Source organism: Babylonia areolata, chromosome 24, assembly GCF_041734735.1.
Source record: "Babylonia areolata isolate BAREFJ2019XMU chromosome 24, ASM4173473v1, whole genome shotgun sequence".
NCBI lineage: Eukaryota > Metazoa > Mollusca > Gastropoda > Neogastropoda > Buccinidae > Babylonia > Babylonia areolata.
The window spans coordinates 23,826,989-23,840,260 of NC_134899.1; the positions used below are offsets into that span (position 1 = coordinate 23,826,989).

A 13,272-nucleotide genomic window follows, 5' to 3' on the forward strand; every position below is an offset into this window, starting at 1 on the left:
TTTTTTCTGTGTCCCATGTTATTACAATATTAGCTTCTTACTAATCTTACTTCTTAGCGTTTTTTTTTTCTTCTGACAAGATAGCAGAGACTGAATTAGTATTGTTGTTTGTGAAATACGCACTTGTCCAGACTGAACGATTATGTCAACAGACTCCTAGCCCCCCCACTCCCCTCAAGGATTGCAAGAACTGCCAGCAGATTTCAGGGTGACGCTTACAGTTACAAAAAAAAAACTTACATACACACCCTTTCTCTCACTCTCTGTGTGACACGATCTTTGTCTCTCTCATTCTGTTATTCTCGTTACGAAATATCTGGTTCCCTTAGACACACATGTGGACTGATGCTGAGGGATTGGGGCTGTCAACAGGAGATTGTTTAACTTCATTCATTTGTTCTGTATTTTTATTGCATATTGATAAGTTTATTTTTGTTTGTTGATAAGCCACAAGTGTTGCTTCAGCCACACCGCTGTGTCAGCATAATAATATTTAAAGGAATGTCATTGGGGACAAGAGTAGAGGTGTGGTGTGGAGGGGTGGGAGTGTGTAGGTGGGGTACCGGTAATGATGATGCATTTTCATAATCATATTCACTGATTCACTGATGGTGAAGCACACAGAAAACATTAAATTTCTTTTTTTGAAACTTCGCCATCTATTTAATCATCTGAGGTGTGTGTGTGTGTGTGTGTGTGTGTGTGTGTGTGTGTGCGCGCGAGTACATTGTGTGTGTGTGCGCGTGCACGTGTGTGTATGTGTGTGTGTGTTTGCATCCATTTAATCATCTGAGAGGTGTGTATTTCACCGTGTGTGTTTGTGTGTGTGTGTGAGAGTAAAGAAAATTGTAATACCAGTATTTAAAAAAAAAGTAATTCAGTATACTTTAAAGTTAATTTCATGTATTTCATGTGGTTGGGATACGCTTGAAAACCCTTGTTGAGTCAGTGGAAGGCCAGCATGACTTGAGTCTTGTGTGCTAACAAAACCTAATCTTTTCAGCTGACAGGACAAAAATCTCCACTACGCAGTTCCCCACATTTCTGTTCTGTCCGTGTTGGGAAAGCAGTGTGTTAAGAAGCCCTCCCAATATTTATGAACAGATCTCCCTGTAACTCCAAACACCGTCCCAAGTGAATGTGTAGATTACAAAAATAGTAATATTGGAATCCAGACCGTAACAGGGTGGGGCAGTCAGTGTTTTTGTTCTTTGCAATATGTTGTTTATTTCTTGCACCCAGGTGGGATTTAGGCCACAGAGCTCGGTGGATTATTATTACGTGAATTAAAATCATGCATCTACTGATCTAGCTTGAGAAACAGACTTAGGTATGGAACTACTGGACAGGAAGTAAGATATGTTTGTTGTATTTTAAGTTTAGATGTTGTATTGCAATGCATTACATTACTGTGCACTACATTACATCACATTATATTTCATCATATTACCTGCTGACTGAGATTTTCAATGCAAGAGCATTGTGGTCACACACATGCATGGGTGAGCATTAGATTTAGAGACCTGTATGTGATGGAGAGAGAGAGACAACAGACAGGGGAAGAGAAAAATTGGTGGATGTACATTTCTAATTCTATCCGTCACAGGCAGGAAAGAGAAATTTTGATAAATACACATGTGCGCATTAGCGCACATGCACACACATGCATGCCCCCCTCAACCCCCCCCCCCCCACACACACACAATATATATATATATATATATATATATATATATATATATATATATATATCATATGATGTATTGAGATTTAAAGATAGACAATGAAAAGTGAAACTGAGGACAGAGAGGGCCAGGAAGAATAATATAACTGCACCCTGTCTGTATTAGCCACACTGGACTGCAGGCATAAACTTATTAACTAATTAAGTTTCTTCTCTACTTTTGAGCATCTCCTCCCACCCCCCTCACTTGATACTACCCCTCTCACTCCATCACAAATGGCTCCAGCTCCACCCTGTTCCACTTTTGCCTTGTAAACAGCAGGAACTGAGGAAGGCTTTGTGGGAGTAGGGACAATTGATGGGCTTGTGAAACTCTGCATGGAAAGTTTGTCAACTGTGACTTCCCTGTGGGCAAGTGTATGGGGGGATGGGGTGGGGTAGAGGCTGGTGAAGGGGGAGGGAAAGCTTTTTACCAGCCACTTAGCATTCAGCCACATGGGTTCCACCTTCCTTCTCTCCTTCTCCCTTCCGTTTGCTGTTGTCCTCGTGTGCCCTCTCCATGATTCTTGGTGTGTGGGTGCATGCTGTGCATTCAGCCTGCTGTGACTGGGATTGGAGTCCTGGAGAAATGTATGGCTGGCTGTGTGTTGTGTGCAACTGGAAGGTGTGTGTTTGTGGGCGTTGCTGGTAGCCTATTGGTCTGTAATTTTACTTGGGCTGGGATTCGACATTGACAGCTTAACTGTTGACTGTTGAATGAGAAATGTGGGTGACTGTGCTCAGCTCATCATTGGTCTGGAACTGGAGAGAAAACTTAAGTTTTGGACATGTGTGTTTGAAAATGTGTTGAGAGGTTTTGAAGCTTTTGGTCTGTGGATGAGGTTTGGTTTCAACAAAATCTGTACAAAGGTTTTGAAACAAGATTCTTTTGTTCTGTTGGTAGGATTTCAGCAGTATTGATCACACTCACAGTTTGTTGTTTGGTCTGTCTGGACAAGGACTGAAAGTGCAAAAATAGATCTATTGTGTTCAATCACACCAGTGGCTGAGGGGCTGTACCACTGATCTGTGATCTGATAAAATTCACAGCATTGTGGTGATTTGTGTACACTATAACATACAAGGATTACATTCAGCCAGTGTGCATTCTTGCATTGTGCATTGACAATGTGAGGGAGTGTGGTTTTGGAAGCGTCAGTCCTTGGGTGAGCATGGGAACCTGGATCAGAAGGCGTCGCAGCAAATATGTTTTTAATGTAAGTGCACAGCTTGTGGGCTTTAGACAGATTGTTGACAGGTTGTTTTTAGATTGTTGATAGTTACCTAATTTTTTTTTTTTAAGAGAGGTGTGTGTGTGTGTGTGTGTGTGTGTGTGTGTGTGTGTGTGTGTGTGTATGCATTTTGATACTTTGTTTGATGTGTGTGTGTAAGTGTGTGTGTGTGTGTGTGTGTGTGTACATTTGTGTGTGTATGTGTGTGTGTGTGTGTGTGTGCGTGTGTGCTTGTGTGTGTGTGTGTGTGTGTGTGTGTGTGTGTGTGTGTGTGTGTTTAGTAACAGGATTGCAGCTCTTTTTATCTTTTACATTCTCACATTTTTTTGGTTAAAATGATAAGAAAATAATCATGAAATAAACATCATCTGTTTTTGTGAAGTGTACTTCAGTTTAGTGTAACACTTCTCAAAATCTTGACAATGAATAGAGGTATGAAAAGGTGTCACTTGTAAACTATTTTTTCAAGCATTAAGCTGGTCAATTATACTGTTCATTGTCAAACAGTGAATGGATATATAGTGATATATATATATGTATATATATATATATATATATATATATATATATATATATATATATATATATATAATTTTGCATTAAATTCAGGACCAGGAAGTGATTAGTAAAATACATATTCCATTTGGAAAGGGGACATGTATTCAAATGTATATTACATTAAAAAAAAAAAAAACAGTTTAAGTATTATTTTTTTGTTTTATTTTTGGTTGTGGCTATTTTAGAGTTACTTGTTGTGGGATCAGGTTGGTGTAGGCAGTCCAAAGAGGTTCTTGACCCTGGAACTGTGGAACTGGAAGGGTATGGCGACACATCAGAATCAGTTTATGCCCTCCCCCCTCTCCCGTCACACACATACACAAGCACACTGATCTACACATATGTTTGATATACACAGACATGTATACACACTCACACACATGCACACGAACACATGCACACTTACACACTTGTGGGTCTATTGAAAAAGACCACAGACACACAGTAAAACACACACACGCACACACACACACACACACACACACACACACACACACGCACACACATTCATTCACTAGCATACTATGTGGGTGCTCACACACATTCAAACATAGACTGTGTCAACTGAAGTTGTCTCCTCATTTGACTGTCATGAGACTCCCATCACTTGAAAGACAACAATGGCATATTATGAAAACATCCAAATGGAGCACAAGACCAGAAGCAGTTCAGACAATTATTGTTAATTAAGGATTATGTGTCACTGTTTTGTCATTCATTGGCTGTATAATATAAATGTCAGTGTCACTGAGCTCAGTATTATGAAATATAACAGCAGGTCCGGACAGATTGAACTTTGTCATGCAATTCCATGGCACACTTGTTATGCAAAGGTTGAACATAATTTCAGGCACTGTCACAGTTTCAGAGCTACTACTGTACTAGTGAGGACCAGGTTCCAGGAAGTGTGATCATTGATTAACTGCATTCATCGTTAGATTATCTTCTTGTGCTTCTTCTTCTTAGTTTGTAGGCTGTGAATCCCATGTTCACTCGTATGTACAAGAGTGGGCTTTTACGTGTATGGCTGTTTTTACCCTGCCATGAAGGCAGCCATACTCCGTTTTTGGGCGTGTGCATGCTGGGTATGTTCTTGTTTCCATAACACATTGAATGCTGACATGGATTACAGGATCTTTAAAATGTGTATTTGATCTCCTGCTTGCATATACACACGAAGGGGTTTCAGGCACAAGCAGGTGTGCACATTATGTTAACTGTGAGATTGGAAAAATCTCCACCCTTTACCCACCAGGCGCCATCACTGAGATTCCAGCCCGGGACCCTCAGATTGAAAGTCCAACACTTTAAGCACTCAGCTATTGCGCCCGTCTGTTAGATTATGATTCCCAGCTGTGGACACAAGAGACCCTTGGGTGACTAAAAGTATAAGTTATTGAAAGAAGAGCTTCATTTCTTGCAAATGCAGTGAAGAATAGAGACCCATGGGTGGCTATAACACAGTATAAGTTATTGAAAGAAGAGCAACAGTCCGTTCACTGAAGAAAAAGTATCAGCTCTCAAGTAAGATTTCTCCAATAGTGTGAAATGAAAAATGAAATGAAGTGGGCAGAAAAGAATTTTTCTCCAGGTGGTGAGATAATGTGGTGGTGTTATGACAACTGGCCTATTTTCTTGACCTGATTATTCATCTTTTTCAAGTAGGAAAATACATTTTTTTCACTTATGACATGGTTCAGTGCTTAGTACAGGTGTGTCTGATACTTTCGTTTCCCACATTTAAGTGTCCAAATAAGTACTTGATTTAAAGATCCTCTTAATGAACATGTGTGAAACGGAGGTGTTAAATCTATTGGGAGTGTGAAAAATATTCAAGTCTGAAATATTTTACTGTTCTCACTTTTTGGTGTTCATATTGGTGATTTACATGTCACACCCCCCACCTCCCAAAATGCTCACAAATGACAGTCATGAATGTTTGAGGTAGTGAAGCGTTTTACATTGCTTTTTAAATCTGTTTGTCAGCTTTATGTATATTTATTAGTCCTAGGATGTTTAAAATCTTGATCCTCTGTGTAGTCTGTGTGTCCACATAAGAGTTTTCTAAATACATGCATACACATAGATCATATGAATCATATCAAGACAAATGAATACATTGAAGTGCACACACATGCTTGCACATACCCCCATGCAGGCATACTGTTTTCACACGCTCTCATTCATGTACATATGTACAGATCTATGTGTTATTTTTTTCACATATTTATTTACTATCACACATTCAGTGCATAAGAGGTATTTGAGGTGCACTTTTCATCATCTCCCCCCCTTCTTCCCCTATCCCTTTCATATTGCCCCTCAAAAGACTTAAAACAACAATAAAAATTTGAGACGGATGTAGAAAATGTTGTCAAAACTGTTTGGTGAGTCATGTAATTGTTAGCAAGCCATGCGAAACAGGCTTGTTAACATGTTATGTTGACACAAACATTATGTGGACCTGTGGAAATAACTAAATAAAAGTGGGTGAACTAGGAGTGACAGGGGTAGGAGGGGAAGAGAAGGAAATGACTGGGGTGTAAATGAGACAGAGCTGTCACCCATGTCATTCTAAAGCAGCCTATGCCAACCTTGTGCAGTTTTTGTTGTTGTTTGTTGTTGTTTTAATAGAAAGAAAGAAGAGATAATAGTGGTATCTTTGCTTCAATTGCATTAAAAAAAAAGGAAAAAAAAGAAAGAAAATCAGTTGAACTTGAAGAATGATGACATGAATTTGTGGATGGATAGATGAATGGATGTAGACAGACAGACAGACAGAGAGAGGGTTGGGAGGAGATTGGGGGGTGCAGGGGTGGGGTGGGGGGTGGATCAAGAGATTTGGAGAAAAAGAGTGAAAACAGCAACAAAAAACCATTTGAATGGCATAGATGTACATGAGAAGGGAGAGGGGCTGTTAGTGGTAATTGTAGGGCAATGACTTCTTGTGAATAACAAGAACTGTCTCCAGGAAAGTGTGGGTGAGAAAGTGAGATGAGTTATTGTGGTGATCCAGGTAGGGCTGAGGGAAATCCTCTTTTCTTCTACGTCACAAGATGTTGTCAGTGAGTCATCCTCTGAGGATCCGCTGTTTTGAAATTCTTAGGAGGATATGGAGGATATATATATATTACTTTTGTTTTTAGGGCAGTGTGTGTGTGTGTGTGTGTGTGTGTGTGTGTGTGTGTGTGTGTGTGTGTGTGTGTGTGTGTGTGTGTGTGTGTGTGTGTGTGTGTGTGTGCATACATGTGTTAGTGTGCATGATGTGCACACATCTGAATCTCTCTCTCACAAATGTTTGAAAACATGTTTGTTGGCATACATGTGAGAACAATACATGTTATGAATAGGAAAGAGTGAGAGCATGCACATGCATGTGCAAGCACATATATCGTGATGTGTGTGTGTGAATATATATACATGTATACATGTGTATATATGCATGTTTGAACATGTTCTTAGGTGTGACACTCTGTCTCTCTCTCTCTCAGTCTCTGCCTATTTCCCTGTCTCTGTCTCTCTCTTTCTCTCTCTGTATGCTATAGTATATGAATATGTGTGTTTGAGCATGTTTTTTGTATGAGATTGCTTCTCTCTCTGTGTCTGTGTGCATGTCAACCCCCATGTGTGAGTGTTTAAATGCAACATGACGCCATCAGCAAGGGAAGGGAGGGTCAAAAAGAAGAGCTGGGGTATACTTAAGAATGGTTATTTGAAATCTGAGTATGGTAAATACACTGTTGTTGCTACCACTTTTAAAAAGCCCTTTCCAGTCTTTTTATTTTTAGAAATGCTATTTCGGTGGTGGTTGCTCAGTCTGGGCCATTTAGGAAGTAAAATGTAGATCTATCTGTCTGTAAGCAGAGTATATTGGCAGACTTTAGAAAATGTAATCACTTGACAATTTACTTCCTGTTACTTTCTTTCTTTGTGTGTGTGTGTGTGTGTGTGTGTGTGTGTGTGTGTGTGTGTGTGTGTGTGTGTGTGTGTGCTTCTGTTTTGAAAAATACCTGCATAAAGACTTTTGCTGAATGTAGCATTACACCCTTCGACACACAACAGCTTACTCAAGTAAGAGAGTGAAAAGAAATGAGCTTTAGCATGTGTGCATGAGGGAGAGAGACAGAGACAGAAAAACAGACAGACAGACACACAGACAGAGAGAGAGAGAGAGAGAGAGAGAGAGAGAGAGAGAATATAGTTTGTGTATATATACATGCACCTTTATCTACATTTGTACAAGCACAGCAGCAGAAAGAGTGACTGAAAACCAGGACTCCTGTCTGTGTGCCATTGTTCATTAGGTTACTCTTCCTACCTCATCCTACCTGCTGTTCACACCCTTTCCCACTGGCAGGGCACTTTGAGTTTGTTGGATAAATCAACTAACAAAAACTTGCATAAAATCAGAATGACAAAGTGTCATTTCATTTCTGTACATTACATTTCATATATTTTTTTGCCAGAAATGTTCCTTTTCAAATCTTACTAGAGCTAACACAATTTTCCAGTTCAGTTTCAGTTTTTAGTTTCAATTTGTCAAGGAGGCATCACTGAGTTCAGACAAATCCATATATATACGTACGCTTCACCACTTCTGCTAGGCAGATGCCTGACCAGCAGCATAACCCAAAGCGCTTAGTCAGGCCTTGAGTGCATGCATATATATATGTATATACATACACACACACACACACACATATGTATATATATATATATATATATATATATATATATATATATATATATAATTATGTTTTACCTATCACACAGTATTAGAGCACATTCCTGTTACAGAATTCTGCCAAAGGACAACACTCGTTACCATGGGTTCTTTTTCAGTGCACCAAGTGTGTGCTGCTTACAAGACCACAGTTTATGATCTCACATGAATGACTAGACACTCCACTCTCTCAGTCAAACTTGCGAGAAAGGGTGAGAGTGGGATTCGAACCCAAACTCCCAAGGACTCTGTATTGGCAGATGAGCATCTCAACCATTCTGCCACCTACCTCCTCCAGTGTGTCCAAGATACACACAATATCTTTTGTTTTAGTTTGTCAATGTTTTTTCCCCAACATTTTTTATTCAGACAAAGGTTTGCAGATAAAAGTATATTATTATACACTGGGAAGTTGCAACAGTATATTTTGAATATCAGTCATTCCACATCAAGATTAATATGGTTAGAACAGTAAATATTCATTCAAACTATGGTTGCTATGATATTTGAACGCCTAGTTTACAACAAAATTATAATAATGGCAGAATTTCAAATATCTGTTCACACACTGATTCCATTGGTATTAAATATTCATTCAAACTATGGTTGATGTGATATTTGAACGCCCAGTTTACAACAAAATTATAATAATGGCAGAATCTCAAATATCTATTCACACATTGATTCCATTGGTATTACTGTGGCCAGTTTACATCAAGATAATTAAGGCAGAACAATAGGTATTCATTCACATATTGATTCCATGTGAAATTAAAATGCTTGGCTCACATCAAGGCATAGCCAGAACAACAGGTATTCATTCACACATGAATTTCATATGTACTAATGTATTCTAATGCTCAGTTTACAGTAAACATATATGATAATTATTCATTCAAACCTTGATTCTGTGTGATGCAGAGCTTAATCTTGTACAATGGATCATATGTAAAGTGCCCATTTCTGCACAAATTTGTATATTCCATAGTATTTTGTCAATGATTGCACACACACACACACACACACACACGCACACACACACACACACACACACCCCGCCTGTCTGTGCCTTCATCTCTTTCATGTCTTATGTAAAGGTAAAAATGCAGAAGATCAAGTACACTCATTGCAGATCTCATTATCGGTAGTCTGTGTTCGGTGGGCTTTGGAAACACAAACTATCCATCATGCAGACTTCTGAAAACAGAGCATTGCTGTCTAAAAACAGTAGAATCCCTTACCCACACACAAAAAAAAGCTTACTTTTAGACAAAGGAGTGAACAAGACCCTCAAACGCTGAAGAAGAAGCTGAACGAGGTAAAAGCGTGAGAAATGACAGTCACAAAGAGTGGGTCTGTGTGTTGTGTGTGCAGCACGACGTTGAGAACATGGACCACATCCTGGAGGGCGTCCTGGCCAGCAGCCACCCGGAGGCCATGAAACGACAGCTGATTGAGAAGATCAGTGAGAAGGGACAGGACCAGCAACCCTCGCACGATGTTCAGGCCGTCCTGCACCTGGCCATCAATTGGGTGCTGCACGGCACCTCACAGCTACAGGTACACATGTACCCCTGTGTTGTGGTGGTTCGAGGCTTCAGGAAAGGGGTGGGGGTGGGCATTGTGTGTGTGTGTGGTTGGAATCAGCTTGTGGGTGTATTTTTTTTGTTTTGTTTTGTTATTTTCATCAGTTAAAGAATAATGGGCAGTCTTCTTGATGATACATGGATCTATAGTGTGTGTGTGTGTGTGTGTGTGTGTGTGTGTGTATGCTCATGGATGCACAATAAAAGTGCATTCTGAAATGTGTTAGTGATATTTAGAATATCATATAAACAAAGAAGGTAGAATTCTGTATACTGTAGATGTTTTTCATGTTAGCCACATTGCATAGCAGTGGAACATTGTGCAGGATTTTGTCAGCGTGTGTCAGTAACATAAGTCATCCTGAAGTACACACTATTCTTGCTCAGTGTTCAGATTGCTGTCCCTACCGTTGTTTATCACTGTAATTATGCTGTTCTCTTGACTCAGGTGTCGTCAGGGTTCAAGCTGTTTCGCAGCTGGGCCCAGCACCACATGGCTGAACTGGAGAACGTGCTGACCCGTGACCTCATTTTGAACCTGATCAGCAAACCCAGCCGTAACCAAGCCAACCTGCCACTGCTGCTGACCCAAGCCCTCAATATGCTGAGCGAACAGGAGAACACCAAGGTGTTTCTGCAGCACCTCAAGGTCCTGGGGGCCAAGGCAGGCGTCTTCCTGAAGGAGAGCCCAGACATCCCCTCTGTGAAGAACTATGTGCAGATGCTGCTGCACTTCAGGGACAGCCTGCCCAAGGTGGGTTTGTTGCTGAAATTTTTGCTCTGTGCTCACTGGGACTTCGGACATTGGAACAGATTCCTAATTAGACCTAAAACTTAAATAAAAGCCCTGTGTATGTTTATGCCTTTGTGTGCATCATCTTGGAATAGTGTGTGTTATAACTGTGACCATTCTCCCATGTGTCATCGTGGTAGATCAGCTTCATTATATTACATTCATAACTGCGCAATTACATTTTCCCTGTCTGTCCAGAATGTTGAGAACAAATAGCTTTCATGACCTCAAAAAAAGGAGTGTCATAATTATCAAGCCATAACATAATGTTTGTACCAACCCAGGGGGACCTAGCGGAACGTGTGGCCCTTCCACTGATGCGCGTGCTGGCCACCCATCATATCCCGACGGATGAGCAGCTGGTGTACCGTTTCATCGTGGACATCACCTCGCTGACTGATGTGCTCCAGCAGGTGTGGAAGGAGTCCAGCCTGAAGGTGCTGCTGAACTGTCTGCAGGAGCTGTTCAACATCATCTCCGCTGTGGACGGGCCTGAGCCATCTGTTGCCCTGGGGGCCCTTGTTAGGTCAGTGTCAGTGGGGCTGGTGGGAGGTGTGGCTTGATAGGTTTTCTCTGCTGACATTATGGGTTTTCACTGCTGGCATGATAGGTTTCCATTCCTGGCATGACAGGTTTCCACTGAGCTTGGATTGGGATGGCTTACTGTAGCACAGAGAAAGACATAGAGAGAGAGATGGATGGATGGATGGAGGGACAGATTGACGGACTGATGGATGTACTTGTCTCTTTCCTCAAAAGTGTACAATAATGGTATTAGAAAAATGAAGGGAAAAGTTTATGCATTGTTCTGGCAGTTCTGGATGTTGTTGAATATTGTTTGAATAAGTAGATTTGATAATGCAAATTGGTAAGAGTAAATAAAACAAAGCGAATTAATGAATGATTTAACAGACAGAACTGCTTTACTGGCAGAATAATGAAGTCTAGATATGTTCCGTGCCAGCACCATAATAGCATTATATCATTCAGTTGTGTAAAACATGGGCTAAAAGAAATACACTGTCTTTCCCACAGATTGATACCTACGCAGGTGGTGAAAAGTGCGATCAGTGCAGTTGTGCAGAATGCCAGGATATCAGACAGTGCTGTGAAAGCTGCCCTGTGTCGCATGATAGACTGGCTGGTGTGGCCTACGTGTAAAAACATTGATGAATGGGTCATCTGCTTTCTGAACCAGCAGGCTGCAGCTAAGAAATTCAGCACCCTCATTAGCGTCACAGAGGCAAAAGTGGAGCAGGTGAGGGAGTCTGATCTGTATGTCACGTGTGTGTGTGTGTGTATATGTATGCATGGTGTGTGTGTGTGTGTGTGTGTGTGTGTGTGTGTGTGTGTGTGTGTGTGTGTGTGTGTGTGTGTGTGTGTTTGGTCTGGTATGCATGTTTGGTGTGTTTATGGAGTGTGTGTGTATGAGTGTGTGTGGTGTGTTTGTGTGTGTATATTAATTTATGCATTTGTATGTGTGTGCCTGCACAATAAAAAAAAAAGGGTGTTGCCTCCTTGAACATGTTACTCTGTGGATGTTATCGAGATGTCTTTAAAGTAATTTTTCTCTGCTGTACTGATGGTGTCTTGTGTTATTTCCTTCTCACTGCCCTTCAGCATGTGCATTGTTGGGCAAGTTGCACACTGCTTTCCCACTTGTGGGAAACTCAATAGGTGTAATATATATGGCTCACCTGTTTTTCTTTGAATAATGGGTGTGTGTGTTGTTTCATGTGCTGTTTCAGTTTTTCAAGGAGGCATCACTGCGTATGGACAAATCTGTGTATACACTACACCACATCTGCTTGGCAGATCTGTGCCCTACCAACAGCATAACCCGATGTGCTTATCAGGTCTTGAGTGCATGGATATATGTCTATGTTCCTCTCAGAGTGGATTTCTTCTATAGAATTTAGCCAGAGGACAAAAACATATTTTGCAATGGGTTCTTTTTCAGTATGCCAATTGCATGCTCCACATGACCTTGGTTTATTGTTTCATCTGAGTGACTAGACATTTAGTGAGATTTTCCAGACCCAGATCCAGACCCTCACAGATACTGATTTACTATATTGGCAGATATGCATTTTAACCATTTTATTACCTTCCCGGCTTCAGGTGCTGGACAAGGTACAGTACGCCCCGGTGAGGGAGGCCAGCTTCAACATCCTGTCCCACATGCTGCTCAGCTTCCAGCACTCCCCTCACCCTTTCCACAAGGTACATGCCTGTTTAGTTTAGTTTAATGTCTTTTCACTGTTTAGTGATATTAGATGAGGGGGGAAAAAAGGGGGGCGTGGGTGCTGGGGGGGGCAGGGGGGGAATGTGAGCATGGGAGACGAGGCGTGGGGTACATGGAAAGAGGTGGTGGGATGATAATTATGTGTGTGTGGGTGTTTTCAAATTTAATTAACATCTATTCACACAAGGTCATATCACTGTTTATTATGGAAAAAAGAAACAAGAAAGCATTGTTTATTAGAGAAAAAAAGAAACAAGAAAAGCATGAATTTATGATTCTTTAATGTTAAATTTAATTTCAACATTATTCTTTGTTTTGCCATTTCTTTGTTTTTTTTTATGCCAAAATTTGTCGATTATATGAATAAGTAAGGTGCAATGATTTTAGTGATACTTGACAATCTTATTTGACT

The 13,272-nt window shown here is 40.6% G+C and overlaps 1 protein-coding gene across 2 annotated transcripts in view; it reads left to right on the top strand.

The window, feature by feature from the left end:
- Positions 1–13,272, top strand: part of LOC143298488 (ubiquitin carboxyl-terminal hydrolase 38-like) — a 42,553-nt gene that overhangs the window by 15,362 nt on the left and 13,919 nt on the right. The window contains exons 1-6 of one of the 2 annotated variants that reach the window (XM_076611302.1): positions 2,254–2,940; positions 9,611–9,796; positions 10,271–10,576; positions 10,900–11,141; positions 11,651–11,873; positions 12,737–12,838. In XM_076611302.1, coding sequence (XP_076467417.1) covers positions 2,896–2,940; positions 9,611–9,796; positions 10,271–10,576; positions 10,900–11,141; positions 11,651–11,873; positions 12,737–12,838 — 1,104 coding nt within the window. In that variant the 5' untranslated portion in view covers positions 2,254–2,895. Of the gene's footprint in view, positions 1–2,253; positions 2,941–9,610; positions 9,797–10,270; positions 10,577–10,899; positions 11,142–11,650; positions 11,874–12,736; positions 12,839–13,272 lie in introns of those variants that run through there. The other variant, XM_076611303.1, reaches the window with a different exon arrangement.